The 21,997-nt window shown below is 37.1% G+C and overlaps 3 protein-coding genes across 6 annotated transcripts; 1 reads left to right on the top strand and 2 right to left on the bottom strand.

Moving 5' to 3' along the window:
* Window position 1: 1 nt before the first annotated feature.
* Window positions 2-12,737, bottom strand: LOC124178774 (huntingtin). Of its 4 annotated transcripts, none has more exons than XM_046562389.1 (15): window positions 12,449-12,737; window positions 12,018-12,204; window positions 10,799-11,077; window positions 10,227-10,368; window positions 9,310-9,879; window positions 8,548-9,158; window positions 8,120-8,433; window positions 6,618-7,964; window positions 2,342-6,398; window positions 2,059-2,264; window positions 1,797-1,971; window positions 1,249-1,662; window positions 665-825; window positions 417-488; window positions 2-334 (listed from the first exon to the last, which is right to left on the bottom strand). In XM_046562389.1, exons 1-15 carry the CDS (start codon window positions 12,532-12,534, stop codon window positions 247-249), a joined length of 8,709 nt encoding a protein of 2,902 aa, XP_046418345.1. In that variant the 5' UTR covers window positions 12,535-12,737; the 3' UTR covers window positions 2-246. The 4 variants fall into 4 exon arrangements, with proteins under 4 accessions (XP_046418345.1, XP_046418344.1, XP_046418346.1 ...); XM_046562388.1 differs by having other exon boundaries at window positions 417-504; window positions 12,449-12,736; XM_046562390.1 differs by lacking the exon at window positions 10,227-10,368 and having other exon boundaries at window positions 417-504; window positions 10,799-11,093; window positions 12,449-12,736.
* Window positions 12,738-14,573: 1,836 nt separating this feature from the next.
* Window positions 14,574-19,660, top strand: LOC124178775 (interaptin-like). The gene is made up of 2 exons (XM_046562393.1): window positions 14,574-14,801; window positions 15,210-19,660. Exon 2 carries the CDS (start codon window positions 15,361-15,363, stop codon window positions 18,217-18,219), a length of 2,859 nt encoding a protein of 952 aa, XP_046418349.1. The 5' UTR covers window positions 14,574-14,801; window positions 15,210-15,360; the 3' UTR covers window positions 18,220-19,660.
* Window positions 19,661-20,514: 854 nt separating this feature from the next.
* On the bottom strand, window positions 20,515-21,776 carry LOC124177509 (cytosolic non-specific dipeptidase-like). The gene is made up of 2 exons (XM_046559928.1): window positions 21,701-21,776; window positions 20,515-21,080 (listed from the first exon to the last, which is right to left on the bottom strand). The coding sequence occupies exons 1-2, from the start codon at window positions 21,774-21,776 to the stop codon at window positions 20,515-20,517; spliced, it is 642 nt and encodes a 213-aa protein (XP_046415884.1).
* Window positions 21,777-21,997: the final 221 nt, after the last annotated feature.

Below are 21,997 nucleotides of genomic sequence, written 5' to 3'. Positions count from 1 at the left end.
GTTTTGATTACAAAATAAAATTTATTGTTACTTTCTCCTTTTGTCGACGCGCATCAATAAATATAATGATAATTATATACATATAAATCTAAAATCAATAACAGCTTCAGTAACATTGCGCATAAAATTTCGTACTGTACAGTGAAACGAACATATAATATTTATTTAAATACCCATTTAGTTTTTAAATTCTTTTACGTCATGTCGAGGTAGGAAGCCCAGTGATTAACACCAGTTATAGAGATGCTAAAATATCACTGAATGGAGTGCCTGGTTCCTTTGCCGCTGTTTCAAAAGTCTCAACGAATGCCATCTTTTGATTAGTGTTTGAGAGCTAGTTTTCGAATTTGAAAAATATTAAAGGTTAAAAGCTATCTTGGTAACATTAATGAAATGTAACTGTGCATCCTGCCTACCTTCTGGTAAAAATCAGCTGCCGATATGCAGAGAATTTTTTTATCCTCGTATTCGTACTTTCCAATTCTTGACTGTACATGTGGAAAGCTTCATTTACAAAGTTAAGAAATATTTTTAAAACGAAAATATATTCATGCAATTAGTTAGTCTTGAATGATAAACGAACTTTAAAATCGCTCAGATCAGCTTCAGCTGACATTGTAGAATAGAATAGTTTATTATTCTTCGTCAAGAACGAAAAGGATACAATGCTCTGAGCCAGGGATTTGTCGATGCACTAATAAAGAAACAGGACAAACACCACGTTGACATTGCGATTGGTAAACTCTGTATGAAGTTTGGTAAGCTGAAAACTACCCATTCCTGCAGTAGTCCCAGTTGTGCGCTGTTGCAAGCTCTTTCACATACCTTAGAGATTAGAATTTAATCTTTATTATCCATCACGAAGGAAAATTTTATTCACATCATCAAGGCTTCGAAGAAACTAGCACAATATTATAAAGAACTAGTACTATACCCATGCTAGTACACGAGGTTGCTTGAAGATAAATGATAATTATTGATGTAGCGCATACATTGCAAATCTATAACAATATTTAAAAAATAAAAATTTTGTAAAAATCTGAGGTCTAATAACAAAAATTTCAACTGGCCAAATTACATGGCTCAGTTACTAATCTGATTTAAAAATCGTTACTTTCTAGTCCTGTGCTTTGTTCAACTTTGAATCGAGTATTATATATTTTGTTTGTTTGAAACAATTTCGATTACTCTGGTAAGGTGTAGTATTAATAAAGTAATAGCATTTGATTCTGGTATAAAACTACTCACCTGGAAAACAACAGCAGATAATAATCTGGGATGAGGTTGTTGAGGTGATAAAAATTCCCCAATTACTTTGGTGAGAATTTCCCAGGGTGGGAAAAAATCGCCAAGAACACCTGGTAGAACTGCACATAACACCTCGACTTCCATAGGGTATCCCTTTTTGATTCGATCAAAAATTGCAGACGTTCTTTCGATAGACTGCACCAATACTTCAGGCTCCTCGTCGGGTAAAGGTTCCTCAATCTCTGGATTGTTCAACTTCTCGGCTGCACCAGTATACATACAAGTTAGCAGTAACTGCAAAGCAGGTAATGCCAAAATCGGACTCGCCTGTTTCAGTCTATCAACTGCAACTTTCACAATTTGTTCTGCAACTTTACCAACTACACTCCTTGTTGCAACTAATCGCTCCAAACCCTGAAATGAAGCATGTATGACAAAGTAAGAACCAAATAACTCAATACAATCTTTATACACCAATGGTACGCGTTGTATTATAGAAAAATCCACTCCCATTGTAATTGATAATAGAAAATATGCTTTCTGCTTACTTGTAACAACGTTTGGTGAAGAGAAGTTGAAATATTTTGAGTATTGACCAGAGAAAGCACCAGTTCCAGCACTGCCGGAGCTTCTGCGTCTGGCGGCGTATCTTCGGCATGCTCCAACAGGAAAAAGACTAGAGCCCACATTACTCCTTGATGCTCTTCACTCTGGCTGAGAACACTAAATTACATAATGATATGAATACGGAATATGAGAAGCGGATGTGATTTGAAATTTGAGAATATTTATATGACTATGAGGTCTCACCCTTGCGAATCTTGAGCATCTATGTGCTTCTGAATATACTCTATGGCTAATGGATGGATAATATTCATAGTTTCTTCACAGCCGGCAAATACAGCACTTTGCAAGAGATAAAGGGTTCCTTGCAAGGCAAAGACTCTGGCTGGCAGGAAACCAGATTTTAAACTTGTCTCTACCAAACGTTTCACTTTTTCAAGAGTTTCACCATTCTATAAAAATATTTACTGTGGTAAATGGTTCCATATCGTAAGTAAGTCTAACATTTTTCGAGTTCAAATAAACTTACTAGTGGGGTGAGAACAGCAGTAGCTTTACACACTGCAATAACGAGGTACTGATGTAAGATTTCATTCTCGATTGGATGAACCCTGGACAAATCTAAGCAAGTATCAAGCATCCATTGATACTGAAATCTCTCGGTAAATAATTCTGAGATAGCTAGTATTGATTTGGTCACTTCGTTTAATAATCTCAGGGGTGTGTTTACGCGTGGCATAGTCCATGATGAGTAGAGCTCCAGCAAAAAGTGGAGACAAGAATTTAGGTCCAAAGATAAAGACTCCAAAACGTTGTTACGATATTTCTTTAACTCCAAAACACTAGAGCTGAGTTTGTCTTCGTGCAGAGAGCATGACGCCCATAAATAAGGTAGAGAAAACTGACTGTAACTGTATTGATGCCTGTTAGAAACCCGTTCAATGTTCCCTCGGCGAAAAATGTGATCTAGCGTCAACCCATGCATACTTTTGGATTCATTAACATACTCAAACTTTGATATCAGGGTTTCTTGTATCAAGTACAGTTTCTGAGAGTTAATTTTATGCACAGAAAGCTGTGGATCTCTTGACTGGTGAATGAAAGTGCTGTTTACCGGATTCCCGGGACACGGCAAAAGCAATGTCTGGGTCAACAGATTGGTTATAGCTTGAACAGCCAAGCTAGTCGCTTGAATGGAAACAGCTAATTCATCGAACGACATGCCCTCATTTTGAGTGATATTTAATAAACTCAACAACGCCATCCACGTTTCCTCAAACTGAAGCCTGGAGGTCCATCCTAACAATGTCAATCGATAAATAAACTGTTCAAGTACTTCGACTTCGTGCAACAAATTTGACTCAGAAGATAACAACGGCACAAGACATTTGGTGGGACCTGAGCCGACTATGTGCCAGCCATGCTTCCAAACTAGCGGAGGAGTGAGAACAAAAGAATTGACTAAAGGTTCTCTGCTCACAGTTATAATCAGACTTTTAATTGGATTGAATAAGAATAATGGAATGTTATCCGGAGTACCCTCGCCTTGATATTTTTCCAGCCAAGCAACAAGCATTGCCATTTCTATACAGGCTTGTGCGTAAGGTCTTGTTTCATTATTTTCTAGTGCTGGTTTTAGTCCGCAACTGTTGACGACTGGAAGACGCTGATTAGAAGCCAAAAAATGTTCGACAATCCTTGTCAAAGTCGCTGACGCAGTACAAACCCAGTAATGATTACTGCCAAATGCTTTATGCAGATTCTGATTCTTCAATACTACCTCAGCGCACCTTAATGCCGACTCCAATTCTTCTGGGTTTAATTTTCTCTTGTCATCTTCACATTCCTTAATCATCCAGTGTATCACTTCAAAGCAGAGCAGTCCGAACTTTGCCAAAACATCCTCGAATTTCGTATCGATCTCTGACAGACCATATTTCACTAGCACTGGTAATGTTTCAATGTATACAGTAACGGATGGAATAATTGTAAGCAAAGTATTCCAGTAAACATTGTCGTTCATCAGCTCCGAAAGTTTGGCTGCGTATTTAGCCTCCTTAGTACTCATGTCTCGACCTACGGGATGAAAAATTTCACGTTGTTTAGGCACGAGTTCGTTGATATTCTGTACATGTTGCAGTAAGCATTCCTTTGCCGCTTTGTAGAGATCGTTTTCTTCGAACACAATATCAGTTTCTTCACCGTTTCTACTGAATCCAAGCTCTTGACATTTTTTAACTGTATATCTAATGCCCAACTTGAAGCACTCCTTGACGATTTTTGAATTAAAATCATTAGAGGACATAATTTGCAAAGAGTCTTCATAGTTCATATTACCCAGTAGTTCAGCAGATTCTAGTAAACTGTATTTTCTATTATTATGACAACAACGAAGTTTAGTCTGAAGATAAAACCAGTTCCTATCAAGCTGGATACCCTTGATGCTCGACGGATTGAAAGGCCGACGCTGTTCTAATTCCAACGGTGACAAATCGTAGTGTTGAGCACCGAGTTTGTTCAGCAAGCTAACTAGGCTACCATATTTCTTCGCCAATCTCGTCGATAACAAAATGTTCATCATCTCTATGAAATCGTCTCTAGGCAACTGCGTCTTAATATCCTCAGTATTCAATGTTAGCAAAACTTCAGCCCTTCGACTAGCAATTTTTGCCGCGAGTCTACACAATGCTAAATGTTTCGAAGTGAGTAGTCTTGGTACCATTGCCAAAATTAGAGCTCCGCTTTGAGACTGGTGGGTACCTTCCAAGCACTGAAGCAATCTTTTTACAAAACTAGGCTTTGACAGATCTAAGCACCTAGCAGCTATCGCCTGAACAAGAAGACCACTCGCTGCCGGATTCCTATGGACCGCCGCGGCCAGGAGTTCTTTTACTGGAGGTTCTCTAGCGAGAGATATAGTTTCCTCGATATGATTTACCAACAGCCAGGTTAGTGGTTCGGCATCGTTAATATTCTCACATACATAGTCACAGAATAGTATGGTGCTGCCTTTCCTTACAATTTCTCCATTAATGTTGCACAGGTTGCTCGTTAGCTCTGTTTGGTCTGAGTTCACAGCACTAGGGTTGTACCTGCTGAGAGTTGAACGTACCGCATTATTTGGTGACTGTTTGGCTAAAATCTCTTCCCAAAAGTACATTTCACTGTAACTAAGAAGCGTCATCAGATATGCCCACTGGCACGTCAGTATAGGACATTTGCTCGCTAATTGGAGCATTAGAGAATTCAATTCGGTTAACATTAACCTGTCTTCCTGGAGTACGTTTCGCCCTTGCATCATTTGCATTGCGGCATTAGCAACTTTACAGTGGCTACCAGACTCGAACATGTGAATACTCAATTGTAAAAAGAATGAAAATTGTTGTATCAAATAGTTGTCGCTTCCTACACAATTAGCAGCACCCAGATAGCAATCGTGGTTTTTGTAATTGATAAGACCAACTAGATCGTACACCTTGGATGTAATCAAGCCAATAACTTTAAATAGGAACCTGGCTAATACTTTCTCTGGCGCAATGTCGTATGCGGACGCACTTCTCACATTCAACGGATCGGACATTGGTTCCTTTGAGGTGTACAGAGAACCAGAATAAAAGTTGGCATTGTACAAGCTCAAATCCGAGAGTCGAGCAAGCATGGCTTCTTCTTTGGCATATGATATTAAAGCAAGTAAAACCACGTTTACCATTCCCAGCCAGCGTTCCATAGTCAGAACGGAATCTTGTGCCATTGGTGTTTGGATGAACAATACTTTGAGCAACGGATCGACCGGTCTGAATACTGTTGGCGACACAGCTGAGAAAAGCTTGACTAGTGCGATGTGAGCCTCCTTGGACTCGAGTCTGACTTTACCAGAAGCTAGAACGGGTAGAATTGAATCTATGGTCAGCCTAGACCATCGTGTCCACTTTTCTTCACCGTTACCATCGCTGCTGTATCTTGATTCCGTTAAACAGGCGGCTAGCAATTGGATTACCTGATGATACTCAACTAATCTTAGCAACATAGATACTAAAACATCTCTGGTTGTTTCCAATTCCTTTTGTTCTGCCACCGTTGAACTTGAACCCCTGATAAGAAATATGTCTTCAATTAAAGGTACAAGAGCCGGGATGCAGTGAGTTAGAGGTGACTGTCCACTGGCCATGAGTCCATCGCATAACTGAATTATCTTCGGGATGCCAATTATCACCTTGGAGTGATATTTCTCATAAGACAGCTGAACAAGAAAGTTAAATATTTTTGGTATTAATTCTTCAGTTTCCTGAATGTATCCGTCCTCGATAAATTCAAACTGCTTTAGAACGAAGCCAATAAATATCTGATCCTGGTCCAACAAACAGTAATTCACCCGTAGTTGTACCAATTGACTTAACAACAACAACACTCTGCATTGTAATGATACGCAACTTGTGACTGTGTATTGTTTCAATGATTTGATGACCATTGGTTCGAAAAGTCGAATAAATGAGGCAACCGATGCTTTCTGATCGGGATACCGTGACAAACTTCTGAATACTGAGCTCATTTTACGGTCCCCTTTTCTTTGAATGAGACCTATCCAGCTGTAATAAACAATAGCAGAAATAAATAACGATTGTTTGACCTTATGAACAATTTTGAAGGAATGAACTATTGTTTTCTTTTATTCATAAAAATTGTTTGAAAACTTTCACACCTCAGATTTCATTGAGAATTAAATCAGGATTTACTCTGTCGTTTGTAGCAGAGTCATATCAGAAAAGTTAACAAAATTTCAAACTCAAAGCCGTTAAAAAACTCACCCAGAACTAGGATCATTCCCACTTCGACAATTATTGCCGATAGTTTTAATCATATCTGCCATTTGCCTTGCTGGTGTTTGAAAGCATTGTGTATAAAAACCCTTGGAATCATCTCTAAAGATGTTTCTTCTCTCGAAATTTTTCTGATAATCTGGATCTATCCATCGAACGCTCAAGTTACTTCCAAACAAACATTTGAGCAGCTGCTGTACACATTGGACCGTTGCTGTTGGAGACAAAATAACCGTTGTTTGCAAATAATGTAATATTTCTTCCGCTATCCTGCCAGCTTCATGTATAGTCGCTATTTCCAAGATTTGGGATAACACTTGTAACGTCGCATTCAACAGTGAGAGATACATTTTACTTGCTTCGGATTCTAATGTAGATTTATAATTTGTATTAGCAGCCTTTAAAATCTCGTACAATTTCATATAATGTGGAAAATTGGTAAAAACGCCCATTTGTTCCCGACCGAACTTCGAGCTGGATGTCTTTTCCTCTTTATCTTTAGATTTCTGATCGGAAATCAATTTCCTTTTAGGAGATAATGCCTGAGCAGTTGGCAGAGGTGGCAGAGCAGATTTAGTATTCGGATGCTGCAAATGTACCTCATCAATGACATGTACAAAAGTATTGAGAATTCTGACGACATGCGTCAAGAGCTGTTCGAAATGCTGATGAATTTGTTTCTCCTTGAACAAGCCCCACAATTTAACTGGTTCGGAATCACTTTTGTTCACAGGTTCATTTGGCTTTAAATTGCACACAGCCATTCCTGACGCCAAGTTCCCAGCCAAAATCATCAAATGTCTGTGAGTTGAAAGGTCTAGGCTCAACGGGGACGAAGATAAAAAAGACACAGTTAAGGATATCAATGCATTACTTGTGGGTGCAACAGGACCTCCAGCTGACTGTGCTTCGTTTATTGTATCTCCACGGCTGTTGGATCTCTTGTATGTCTTTTTGACAATTGGTTTTGGAATTAAACAATCCCAGGCTCTTGGATAAATCGTCGTTAAGAATGTTTCACTGAGTAAACTAAGCGTCTCACAACACCCGTAGTTCAAGTACTTCGACGAACCTACGACCAGTTTTTGCGTGAGCAAACTAATTATTCTCGATAGTACGGATTCTATTCTTTCGTCATATTCATCTCCATCCTGTTGACATAACGAATCGAAAGGTTTTGGCAGACTGTTGAACGATGAGTTGTTTCCTGTTTGGAAAGATGAATTTTCTAATGGGTTCGATATCATATCGGATAAATATCTTTCAGTTAATTTAGACGCCTTCCTTGTCACTGTGTTTTCGTGCGCATGTTGATAGTACAGCAAGGGAACAATCCTGAAAAAAAATAGTGGTCAGACTATTCTACTTTTTCAGAAAATTTCAATATACTGCTGAAGCTCTTGAGACATTTGCAGAACAATAGAAATCGATCCATAAAAACCCTTTTTATCATTGAAAGAAAGTATCCACCTTAAAATTTTCTTACTTACTGAACAATAGCAGTAGCTGTAGCGTGACGTACCCTTTGATCTTGGTCCCCCAATAACTCAACCATTACCGAGATAACATTTTTTTGAAAATGCGGACCACCTGTTACGTACTCGACGGTTGTGTATGGCAAATTGCTAAGAACCTCGACTAGCTTGATTTTAACAAGAAAATATGGATTTTTAACAAGTAGTGGCAGAGCTTTGAGAATTGGTAAAGCATACTTATTATTTGCCGACTCTATCAGTTCAGTCAAACATAGATTTAATGCTAAAAGTGTTTGTCTGCATGTTGTAGCCGATTCGTCCTTCAATCCCTATAAATAACACACACTTTATTATAGTTTTCGTTTCTTGTCTTTAGCATTGGGTACATATTGAAGCACTTTAGATGTAATTTTAGAATATTTAAAATGGAGAAAACTGCTCACCTCTAATAGTAGCGCTGTAAGATTATCTAACGACAAGATATTATCCTTCATTCTATCAGGTACGGTCGACCTTAGAAATATTTCCATATTTCTGTATTTATCACCAGATTGAAGGAAAACAGCTTTCAGAAAATATCCAATTACCATTGCAACATTCCCTCTTATTTGAGGATCCACATGATTAGCAAAAAGTAATATATCGCTGATGTATTGTTGTTCTGCATTGCTATTCGATGTTTTACCAATTGTTGATAAAAGTATGTTTGGATAAAGTCGTAAAATATGACCAATGCAAGTTAGAGCAAGTGATTTAACGCTAACTCGAAACATTTTGTCAGGTATCAATTGACCAGGAATTCCAGTCAGCAGAAATGATGACACCAAGTATCGACAACAATATTTTAGTGGTACGTCCGCGTCCGTGAACATTCCTATGTCACATTCGTGATATAGAACTCCGGACGATGTTCTATGCAAAGATGTTACGGACGACGATACCTCGTCCAAGTACTCGTCTTCTTTAGATTGTAAACTCGGCAAACTAAGATCAGGCGAACGCTCCGCCTTCCCAATATCACTTCCAGTGTCGCTCTCTTCCTCGATTCCCTCACCTTGAAGTAATATTCTAACTTCAACATGCATTACATAAGAAACACACAAATGTATGAGATTATATTATCATGCTACGAACATCATTTTTATTCCTACATCGTCAGCACAATCGCTGTTTTAGTTGTGTCTATTAAATCGGTATAATCTTACTGTCAAGAGATCCGATGATCAGGCTGCTGTAATTCTCCAAAGACTTTTCCTTTTTCCCTATGACTTGATTGGTGTCGGCTTGTTTGATATGGGGTCGTTGAATCACTGGTAATACATTCTCCGAATCAACAATCCATTTCTCTACGGTTGGTTTAATTTCAGGAATATCTGGATCGAAAAGATTTAATGTCGAATCCAAATTTCTTCCAGATATTGTTACATTGGAACCACTCATCGGTCCCAAAGAAAGGCGCGCTGTATTTTCATTCATTGCTATCCTGCTCCGTGTAATCCCTTGACAGGAAACCAAGATCGGAACCAATTCTTTTAAAGGGAATTGTAGTAATTGAGCCAAGGTCTCCAACGCTGCATTGACGACATTGTGATCGGAATGCCACCTGGCAAAGTGTAGACATAGCTCATACACCTGTATAAAGCTATGAAGGGGGACGTCAGGTTGGCTCAAATTTGATGTTTCATCAATATGAGGTATTATTATCCTTAAACAGCCAAATACTCCAATTACCGTTGTAACACGGTCTTCGTCATCAGTTATTGGCACAAGAGTATCTAATCAAGAGATAAGTAAGTTCCGTTTAGGATTCTGAGAGGGTAAACTTCCTAACAATTAATAATATCCTTATTTTGATACAACACAGATGAAAATACAAGGTTCAAATTTGTAGCACTAATGTAACAGCGTATCAAAGATAAAAAGTTTAGTTGTTTCAACAACCAAAGGCTGAAGGAATGATTGTGGTTGTTAAATTGCCTCTCTATGTATTTGTTACATTAGCATTCCAAATTTTAAACTCATGGCCTCAAAGGTTCATAGACTATGTAGCATAGAATGCTACAGTTTGATCTAGAAGCGAAAGTGTCACACGCAAATTAGGTGATTAAAAAATCTTCCTCACCTATCATATACTGTAAAACGTGCAATAAGAAAGCCTGAGGATTTCGAGAGTTCAAGCAAGTCGTAAGAATCATATTAGCTGCTGTTCTGCGGAATGCAGCCTGTGTTGAAGGTATGTTTTGACAGAATGCATTGAGTAGAGTCTGAAAATTATAATTATCATGAAAACCAAATGTTCAACGGGACAATTTAATATCCTATCGGCCTCATAGCATATACCGAAGCCAATTTCGCAAATAAAGTGATGTCTAATCTACTGGAAGATAAGCATACTCTGAAATTGGGTGACAATTCAAAATATTGATGTGAAAAGAGGCTCGCCATTGTGTTTAATATGGGTTCAAACACATGAGCTACAGCACCATATAGATTGTGTGTTATATGAATGGGACATGAATCGCCGATTATTAATTGCACAGCAATCGCGTTTATTGATTATTTTATTCTGTGACGAGAGTCTAGATTTTTTTTTCGAAAATTTGCTAAGGCTAAATGTCAGTAAAGAACACACTCATTTAAATATGGCGTAGTATCCAGATGAACAAATTTCGTATTTTGTTTCAATTTATTTACCTTCACATTGCTGTCTGTTGTAAAATTCCCCAGAGTTTTCAAAATCAATGGTAAAGAATTGGCTAGTGTCTCGATAACAGATTCTTCGGAACGCTGAGCAATAGCTACAATGCAAGGTATCAGATTTGCCACGTAAGCCTTTCCTTTCAGCGGCCGGATCATGTGCCCCAGCTGCGCGAACCTCCATAGTGCAGTTCTTAAGGTTCGGGGAGTACCGTTCTTTTTTATTTCGCAATATAACACGATTTGTACCTTCACTATATTGCCATCTATCATAGCCTGACAATAAGAAGAACTATTATCAAATAGAAGCAGAATTAATTCGTTATATACTTAACCTCGGTGCCTAGCAAATTCAGTAATTTCTTGTAGTTTTTATCATTAATTTTCAGTCATTTTCACCATTGGGCAAGAAAGTTTGTAAAAATACTGCACAATGCAACTGGATAATATGCAAAATCTTCGATAACAGCATTATTGATTTTGCAATAACTTATTCTTCAAATTCCTTAACTTCCTCTTAGAATTTTAAAACCTTATGTATACCGTATAATGCAAAATTAAATTTAATCGGTTTTTAAATTCTACTGCAAGATACCAGTAAAATATAATAATCCTGACTAACTTGATCAAAGGACTATTCCACTTCTTCTATCATAATCAAGATTTTATGAACCTGAATTTTTATTATAAAATGTAATAAATGGAATGACGTGAGTCATTATAAAATTCACATTTACAATGAAATGTAAACAATCATTGAATTTCAGAACCTTTTACTTTATTCATCTCATATTTATGTTTAATGCTAACAATTGAAATCATTATCATTACAGTTAATTTCAAAACTTTGTATCAAGATCAGTCTGCATTGTTACTTTCTTTATCATTTAGACAACATTATGCCAAAATCAACTGACTACCCCTAACTGTTCTCTCAATGTTTACCAGTTTTTCCGAATGAGCAGGACACCATGTTGATGTTAGAGGGCGACAGAATAATTCAACTAATTGTCAAAGTCTGAAATGCATGTATCCCATAAAGCCTAAAAATATTTAAAGGCAAATATGGGAAGCAAAATTGGGTCTGGGGTCTGTACATTTCGCCTAAAGTATGACAAGTATTTTGAAGATGCTTCAAAGTTGAAAGAAGGTACAACTTAATGATGTATCCTCTGAATATGTTTGCATCAAATGTATACTAAAATTTTCAGCATACCCCTCGTATTATCCTGTTCAAGCATTCGTCGGCAACCATTCTGACATCTGATTCCGAGTCATCACAAAGCATTAGCAGCGTCTCTATAGCGACGTTAAGAACTTGAGAAAATTTTGGAGTGAGTCTAGCGGCAGAAGAGCATATGCCGTCTGCCACAGTAGTGCAGTACGCGATTTTCTCTTTTTTTCTGTAAACAATAAGGACATTTGTCATTTTGGTTGACATAACCTCATTGGAAGATGAAATCTCAATTCAAACTCCAATATTTCTAATCGCATATAAGCATACCTGTGACGCGAAAATCAATATAGAAGTTTACATAAAAGACGTATATACGGACGGGTGTACAGTAGGTATGCATTTTACGTGCATGAAGTGCGCTTGAAAACGCTGAATAGTGCTTATTTTTTAAAGTCATATAATGAAAATACCTGGCGGCACAATCGTGGGAAGTATCTTGAAGTTGCAAATTTTTCAATGTATCCACCGCTTTGAGTATTCCGTTAATCGTAGCCATGGTTGTCAATGGATATTTTATGCGTTATTATACGTAGATATTTATCATTCGTCAAGCACATCCACTGTTAATCACTAACATATTGGAAATAATTCATATACTTGTGATCTACCTTAAAATGCTAAACATAACAACAGCCGACATTAATGTGACAGGTGCCACAATCATACACATAGGTATAAGACTGGCCATGGAGACTAGAGTAAAGGAATCCGAACGCATATGGCGGAATCGTCGAAAAGTGGTTCGTGAAAGTGATGAAAGAGCTTGTGGTTCGAGATGTATCCGCAAGAGATACCAGCGCCTGGTTACGAATAGAATACATACGTGAGGATCGACGATTCAAGATCACCGCGCTGACGAAGCCCGCAGTGGTAGCGCTGCCAGGCGGTTACAATCCGCGGATCGTTCATCAGTTTCACCGACCATTTGGCTAGCATTGCGTTCGGACTCCTTATCTCTAATCTCCATAACTATGGCCATAATTGACGCATGAAAGTCATGAATGTATTGATATCAAGAGAACGAACTTGGCAATCTATTTGTTGCCGCTCTACCCAGCAATGAACATAGGTATAAACTTGAATGCCGCGCGTGCCCTCGAGGCGTTATTAGACACTTCCTTGGAAATCTTACTGACTTTGTAAAGGTTGATGTTTTGTACATTGTTACGTTTTATTTCCAAAATTGGTATAGATGCTGTTGGACTAAATGGTTTAATTATTAAAATGATGTATTCATCAGTTTACCTATTGGATTGATATTCAATTGTTTTGCCCAACAGAATCATCCGGTGAATTGATTTATCTACAGTGGTTTCGTGTCGTGTCCCTGATATACTCTCTAGGTGGTGCTCTGTATTGTTCCACATTACAGATCTACTTTCGGAAAGGATTCTATAGTTCATGCTGGATAATTTGTATCACGGTCTTACATACAGGTCTGGCAATTCGGTTAAAATTTCAGTGGTGGGGGTGTCCTCTTATTGAAGCACCGATCGTTTTGCCTAGTGACCACGAGTGTCGCTGCAATAGAGAGATGCAGGTTGTGTGAGAGAGACGGAAACAGGTTCGACCTGTTCGCGTACGGAATAGGGATGGGCGATATGCATCGATGTTTCAACTATCGATTGTTTTCGGGGGAAACATCGATATTTTTAGTCGATATTTTTTCTAGGTCGAAATATCGATAGTCGATGGAATAATTTGAACTATCGACATCGTCGAGTGATTTACCTGCAGAGGGTATACTCCATCTTTTTTAACTCCATCTATGATAAAATTACTTATGTTATAGTATAAATGCTTTTAATTATTTGAATAAAAAATAAATTGAAAATTAGAATTATTATTTTTGTATGTTTATTTTAGAGATAATTATAATTTTTTTAAATTTTCGCGCTCATTTTCAATATCGATATCGACAATCGATGTTTCGATGTTTTTCTAAGAATATCGATGGTTCGATAGCGAAAATTGAAAAAATATCGATAGTTCGATGTTGATGTTTTTTACTGATATCGCCCATCCCTAGTACGGAACCTCCGGAACCGTAAACACCACTGATCTCTACTGTGTATAGTACACTGATCTCTATATAGGGTGTGTTCGGAAATTGACTGAAAGTACTGTCAGTACTGAAAATGGTATAGTCCAAGTGACGTCTACTGTAGATTTTCAGTACTGACAGTACGGTCAGTCGAATTCCGAACACGCCCTAAGTAGGCCTCTTCCTCACTAGCGCTAGCGGCGAAAATTCACAACATCGGTTTCATTTTCGAGCACGGAGTTACAGCCGGAGTACCCAGACGTGTCTATAAGGCCGTGTTCGAAAATTGACTGACAGTACTGTCAGCAATCTTTCATCTCTTTTGCGCTTCCAAGTTCATGAATAGCTTTGACTCTGTCGTAGGGAATTTTCAGTACTGTCAGTCAATTTACGAACACGGCCTAAGACCATGGTCGGAACCTTAGATGTTGCCAAGGTTGCGGCTAAAAATGAAACTAGAATCCCACTAACTTCTACTATTAGGACGCGATCATCTCACAAGTAGAGGGAGTCGAACCGGTCCAACCGAACCAAACTGGATAGATTGTTATTTTCTTGATATTGAATTTGTTAACCTCTAACAAAAACTTCCAAAATATTGGAATCATTTAATCGCGGGAAAAAGATTTGGGAATATTATTCATACGACACCTTAATGGCAAGCTTCTGATTACGCCTCACAGTACGAAACTACGATCGTAGTTCTGGCTTAATACAAGGTACGAACGGATTTGACTACGTATTATTACAAATACGCTAACCACACACTCGTTAAGTCTACCTATTCGCATTTCTTATTTCGAATATTTTGTTTTTTTTTTTCTTACACATACTCAGTCGGGGAATAGTCATTGGGAAGAATTTTTTTTTCACTATCGGAAATACTTGCACCTATTCAAAATTCACGCTCATTATTTGTAAATAGATGAGTCAGAAAAAGATTCTCTATAAGAATCTTTGTTTAATATAAACATCGAAGATCATTTCGTCTGTGAACTGACTGAGAACTATAAAATAATCCCACTCGATGTAAATTGTACCCACAATGTTATGTTATGCAAGATATGTATCTCTTGTTTGAGTTGCGTAAGTTTGTATCACAATTGTCATTAAATTTTCGATTCCAGGCATATGTCAGTAGGTGGCAGATGATCGCAGAAGAATATTTAGTAAAATGTTGACTGATTCATGACGTGATCAGTGCTGCCTGGTTAGTTGGGCAATCGGGAAGGTTGCTCAAGAAGGGTAAACAAAATTTTGCAAAAAGAAGAATAAAAAATGCCAGGGTGCGCTGCGATCGGGTGCAACAATCGCAGCGAAAAGGGTTACAATATGAAATGTTTCCCTCGTGACCCACAGCTGAGAAAAGAGTGGCAGGAAAGAGTGGGCAGAGCGAACTGGGCACCGTCGAAAAATTCTTTCCTCTGTCACGCTCACTTTGAAGCTGACCAGTGGGTGCAGACAAAGAAAGGAAAGCTTAGACTTAAGAGAGACGCTATCCCATCTATATTCACAGAAACGTCAACGAGGAAGTCTCCTAACAAGAGACGTTTACAAAACGAGCAGCAAGACATTGATGATTGGTCACTCAGTAATTTGAAGAAAATGCGAACACTAGATGACTATAATTACACTTTGGAATTCCTCGACGATGATGAATACGAGTTGACATGCGATATGAAAAGAAATAAGACGAGGATAATTGCGCAGGGTGATGGCACGATGTGCAAATCCGTAGCACTGGGTAGTGAGATTGAGCAAGATATCACAGCTGGTGAAGAAAATAATCATGATCTTGCATATCGTATTGTTACGGAAAAGGACATCCCGGGATTAAAAAAACAGAACGTGATAATAGTATCTGATGAGAACAACAGGGAGATAGGCAAGCTTGTTAACAACAACGAGAATGTCATAATCGTCGCTGATGAAAATAACAAAGAAATTGGTCATATTGTAGTTGATAACACCTTGTTTATCCAAGAGAACCTGGACGTTGGAAAACAGTCACAAATAAGCACCGACAATAAGCAGCAGATTCAGAACAGCTATGACGATATTGAAGAAAGATTGAAACAAATTTGCAATGGCGAAGAGGCAACTGATGACCCAAAAGCACCGAAAGATCAGCGAGTTGCTAGTATCTCAGTTCGTAAAGACATTGTTTGCACAAACAATTCGACAGTCTCGAGAAGCAAGGGTGCTTTATCAGATAAGATTATGAAGTACACGGATAAAGAAATCCCAAGAAACTTACAGTTAATATTCGGTACAGAAAGTGGAGATGAAAATAAAAACACAAGCAGTAATGCAAATACACAACTCTGTGTATTGGGCGAAAAGAGAGAAACGCAAAATACGAATCAAGGGGAAGATTGTCCTTTAAAAAGGCAAGCTTTCACTAGTAAATCTGTAACCCTGAATGATTGTAACGTAATTAATATCCCTAAAGCGAAGCCAAGTGATTCGATGGGCATGAGAGCTGCAATGAAACGAAAAAGAACCCGAGAAGAAGTGATGAAATCCATTGAGAAAACTATTGCTGATTTATCGCAAAGAACGTTAAGCGCCGTTAAATGTGATCAACTAACACGCTCAATCCTAAGGGTCGCTAGGGCGAGAAAAAGAGCAGGTAGGGAAGACAGAAATATCATTAGTTCCAGTCACAGGAAACCCTCGGATGTGATTAATGGCAAATTTGAACTTAATAACAGCGAAGGTTCTTTGACAAACCCAAACTTTACCATTAGAGTAACCGGAGTTGCCGATGATGTTGGCGAAATTATTGCAGGCTTGGAAGCTACTTCAGGCCATAGGACATCTGACAAAAATAACGATGTTGGTTCAAGGTTGTCTAGAAATTTGAAAAATATTTCGTCGTCAAAGTATTTATTAGCTGGACAAACAAGTGCAAGAAATTCGTTAAAAAATGGTAAAAACCCAGATGGGTTGATTGATTTAAGGTCTGACGAAGAACAATTTGGTGATTCTGATAGCATGGAAAGTGAAGAAGGGTTTGTAGTTGAGAGAGACTATGAAATGAACAATGAAACAAATGTATTCAACACTAAGCAAGTGAACTCAAGTACCGAACTATCGCATGGGCAAAAGGGGGAATTTCTTCATATGGAATTGGATGAAAATGAAAGGAGGAAAAAAGTGATTCATAAAGATGGAAGTGTCAAAATCAAGGTTGAAGAAAATATTAATTCAGATTATGAAAATGTGCAGTCTGTACAACAAAAGTATTCGAATAAACCTAGTGATCTATCCAAAGAGTTGCGGCAAAAATTGAATGCGCAACAAGAAGTAATAAAAAAATTAACAAACCAGTTAATCATTTACAAAGAACTGGAAACTAAATTAGTGAATCTAAAATTGGAACTACAAGTAAAAAACAAACAGATACAGATATTTAAAGAAAAGCTTAGTAAAAAGCCACAATTGCCTGAGGTAAACTCCAAAAATGAATCTGAAATGAAACAGCAGGCCATATATAAACTTAGCAATAGAGTTAATCAGCTGGAAGAAGCTAACAAAACACTGATGAAACAGATAGGCGCCGAGGCTCAAAATAAAAAATATGTTCAGAATCTGAAACAAAAGGATGAACAGATTAAGGTATTAAACTGGAAGCTTGAGAAGGCGTCAAAGTTCTTGGAGAGAGCGGAGAAGAATGCTAATACGTACAAAAAAAAAATGTTCAGCATGCGGACGTCGATTAAGCAGCAAAAAGCTGCGAACGAGAAGCAAAACAAATTTAAAAACCTGTTTATCGATAATGCGTCGCATGAGTTCTCCGAGACTGCACTGCTCACAGCTATCGATATTAGAAACAGTTGCGGACTGAAATGTTATGAAAAGTTATTAAGTTACAAATTTCCATTACCATCTTTGAGAACACTACGCAGACATATTATGAAAGAGAATAATACTGATCGGAATTGGGGAGACAATGACCAGGAACTGATATTTAACGGGTATGAAGAGCAGGGAATAGGCAATGAAGCTGTCGAAAGTGAAGTCACTGGTACTGTCCAAGATATTTTTGAAGAGAGCAATGATCTCGATGACTTGAATTCCAACGAATTGGGAGAGCACATTTTATCGCAGCTGGGTGTGGAGAGAATGATATAGACTTTAATCGATTGTCATGTACATAAATGAAATGTTTTGTCACGTTTCAATGATGTCAGAAATTCAAATTTTGTGCAATAGTTACCATCCAATGGCACAAGCCTTATTGTTTGTTTCTTTAGCAATAAAGCAGGTTTATTTTGATGAAGTACATGTGCAAAAATTGATTATAATGTACGATTTAAAGTTCAAAAACTCTGTGTGTGTGTGTGTGTGTGTGTGTGCGCGTGTGCATTATATCATATACGGATATGTATAGATACATATGATTTATGATTATATAATATATTCTGCATTATGACTGAAGTGTGAAATACTGTTTGCATAAAAGATAGTCTCGTTGAAACATGGTCGAGAAATCTAAGCGTAATGACTGAATGTTGAAAAATATATAACATACACATCTTGTTATATATAAAAATAGTTTAACAATTGTGCTACATTCTATTTGTCAAAAATCATTTTTCTATGTTTAATCAAAACTTTCCAAAAGAAATCATTCATCATTTTTTAGTGCCTTTTAATGAAACAGGAACAGGCTAGTTGAAAAAAGGCAGATGAAAAATTGTATAATAATTCAAAATTCAATTATGTACTGTTCAAACATGTCTTTTTTGCTACACAGTGTCAGTTTACATACTTTCATCGCATCATTCTAATGAGATGAATTTTAATTTGCATTTTTGACTGTCAACAAACTGTAGCATGGATTAAAACAATGTAGGCAAAAATATTTTTATCATTATAACCTGTTTATTTTATTATGAGTAATTGTATTGTTTGAAAATTTACAAGTATTTTTAGTTCATGAATGTAATTTTTATCATGTTCGTTACTTGATTATATTAATGAAGTTCGAAAGTAAATTGATAAAACAATTATATGAATTTACAAGACACCATTTTTTTTATACAATCCATAGCTGGGTGCCTTTTCTATCCAATCTCTAAAAAATCAGTCACCTTGTTTTTCTGATGCTCGTTACCATACACGTTATTTCAAATGAATTCATAATTAATAATATTATTGCATACTTATGCATTACCAATTTGATTTACTAATCTGTTGTTTTCATTGAGAGATGCTCAAATTATAGAAATAATTTGCTATCAGCTTAGTACCTTCCATGTAACATCTGAGTGTAATGCATTCTTCATCCTTATGAATATTAGCTTCACGACTTACCAGAGGTAACAGAAGAATATTAGTTTTTGGCATGATTTGTTGAAATTCCAATAATGCTCGGTAAGAATTGCCTTCGCGAACCAAATTAGCTGGATCTTTATAAACCTATAATTACGTACAATTATTAAATATATTTAAATATATTAAACATATTTTCACACATTGTACAGAAAAAGATTTTTTTTTCTTTTTTTTTCGAACATATCCATAAAACGATACTAAAATGGTATTTGTATAATAATATGTACAGAAATTAAAATATTTTTTACTGAAAAATATAAGAGAGTTTTTAAAACCTGTCTTGATGCGAGCTTTGCTGCTTCATAGTTCCAATGTCGATGATCTGCTATCCAAGGCCTCAAAGAATCTTCCATTCGTAGTCTTGCTCTGTTAGGACTGTTTCTCAACTTTAGCACGTTATTAAGGTGATCGCAAATTAATCTACACACTTTTTCTGGGGTTTGGTCAGGGACGATCCTTTTCAAATAGGCATAACGCTACATTAAAGTTATTACGTAAAAATTTAAGGGAGTATATATGAGAACCCTGAAAAAGTAGATGAATTTTGGGAATCTAAATCTCTACAACCAATTATTCAATTCGATTAGAGTTTTCTATGATTTAAAATTATGTAGATCGAGTCTTATTTATGTATTATTTTTATTACAATCAGTTAATAGGGAGTATCGTTATTAACAAAAACGTGAACTATTCAGCTCGGTAAAATTTTTTGTGGTGCCCACGATTAGATATTTCAAAAATGGCTCAAATTATATACTTCAAATTTCGATACAGTATACTTATATAGTTCATTGCCTTTTCGACGATACCACTTTTCTTTTAATCAGCATAATTTTTTTTGGTAGTTTAATAAAAAAGTTGTAAAAAACATGTCACCGAGCGATATGGTTGACGTTAGTATCAATAATCATGCTTTCTATTGATTGATTATGATGAAAAAAACAATTGAATTAACCTTGATCTACATACTTTCAATTAAAACAAACGTCAACCCAATGAAATATTCTTTTCTGAGTAATAAATTCTCAAAATCCACCAACTTTTGTTAGAAATGTACTCGCATATACTCCTTTGAAATGTGTAAAAATTTTAATTCTCAACTTCATACCGTATAGAAAATCTTGCTTGAGCGGTCTTGGGGATTTTCAAATTAACAGGGCATTCACAGGGCGGCACGGTATTGACATAATGCAGATTGAAACTGGGATATCGCCAAGCATGCATTAGCGATTGCGAAAGACTGGTATCGTGGGAAAATTTCCTGATGCCCGAATCTTTCCTGTACTCATCAATGTTTAACTTCAACTGTGAATAAATTTTCTCCTCATCTGGGGTGACTTGCGCCATGTCTTTGTCAAGGCCTGGAATAACGAGCGTTCCACTCTTGTCCACCAAATGATTGACAATGTAAATCAAGTCCTGCAGTGGTTCTTGAACAATGCCTCCATATTCTCCACTGTCCAAATCTTCGATCAGACCCTCAATGGTCAAATTGAAGTAACACACCCCTCGACAGCCATACAAAATACAAGCATATGTGTTTCCTGTCCACTGACCATCAGTCATCAGCATGCAGTCGATGTTGGTCAGAAAACCAGTTCGTAAACTTTGTAGCATTTCTGCGATCCCTAGACTCTTACATTCGTTCATAGATTCTAGAATGATAACAACGATAGTTATGCAAAAATAAATAATAATAAATATGAATTGGATAACAATAGTTGACCACAAATTATCTTGATATTGATTGGGAGATTAATCCCTAAGGCTTGATAGGTATCGACGGCATGAAGAAAGCACAGTAACGGTCCCTTCATCTTTGCAGTGCCTCGACCGTAAAGTCGACCATTTTTTTCCTCTCTCAAAACGAAAGGATCTGCACCCCACTTATCTGATTGCGCTTTGAACACGTCCAAATGACAGTAATACAAAAGAGTTTTTTTTCTTCGGTCATTTCCCAGCGTAGCTAATATCACTGGTGGTATGTTCGTCTGTGAAATGAAGAGCAGTTCTGGCAGGGCTTAGTTTAAAACCCAACAATTATTGCAGCAGTGAAAAAAAATAAGCCATTTAAGTTCCTGTAGTATCCAGAGATTTCGGATAAACCTAATAGAATACCACAGCTGTCTGTGCATCCAGACCTTATTATCAGTATTTTTCAGTTCTACCGAGAATCCAGTTCGAACCAATCGCGCTTGTAACCATTTTATGGCTGAGTCGACATGGTTTCGAGCCGAGGAATTTGAGCTGATATTTGGTATCTTGACCAACTCACGTAACTCCTCAATAAACTTTTTCTGCTGAGAGTCGATGTACTTGTAACACTTGACAACTTGCGATGGAATAGGCATTTTCTTGATATATGTGCAAAACGCTCGAACAGGACAGAAAGTATAAATTCGTATAATAAAATCAGTGGCTAGTTAGATAGATCAATGTATTATTTCGTATTTTATATATATTATAATATTATATGATAATATGATTTGTTGAATTGCAAAAGTTTTTGACACCATCTGCACTTGTTTCTTGACATTCAACTGATAGATATAGTTTTATGTAATGTAATTGG

This window comes from Neodiprion fabricii, chromosome 3, assembly GCF_021155785.1.
Source record: "Neodiprion fabricii isolate iyNeoFabr1 chromosome 3, iyNeoFabr1.1, whole genome shotgun sequence".
Lineage (NCBI taxonomy): Eukaryota > Metazoa > Arthropoda > Insecta > Hymenoptera > Diprionidae > Neodiprion > Neodiprion fabricii.
This window is presented reverse-complemented; position numbering and strand designations above follow the sequence as displayed.

What these genes read in the sequence shown, in the direction of transcription:
- LOC124178774 (XM_046562388.1), bottom strand. Translation starts at nt 12,534, where the DNA reads ATGGCTACGATTAACGGAATACTCAAAGCGGTGGATACATTGAAAAAT. An exon ending in GATGCTCAAGATTCGCAAGG is followed by an intron (nt 1,972 to 2,058) that starts GTGAGACCTCAT and finishes TATGTAATTTAG; the next exon opens with TGTTCTCAGCCAGAGTGAAG. An exon ending in AATCCCTGGCTCAGAGCATT is followed by an intron (nt 505 to 664) that starts GTATCCTTTTCG and finishes TTGTAAATGAAG; the next exon opens with CTTTCCACATGTACAGTCAA.
- LOC124178775 (XM_046562393.1), top strand. Translation starts at nt 15,361, where the DNA reads ATGCCAGGGTGCGCTGCGATCGGGTGCAACAATCGCAGCGAAAAGGGT.
- LOC124177509 (XM_046559928.1), bottom strand. Translation starts at nt 21,776, where the DNA reads ATGCCTATTCCATCGCAAGTTGTCAAGTGTTACAAGTACATCGACTCT. An exon ending in AAAGTTTATTGAGGAGTTAC is followed by an intron (nt 21,081 to 21,700) that starts GTGAGTTGGTCA and finishes TTATCATTCTAG; the next exon opens with AATCTATGAACGAATGTAAG.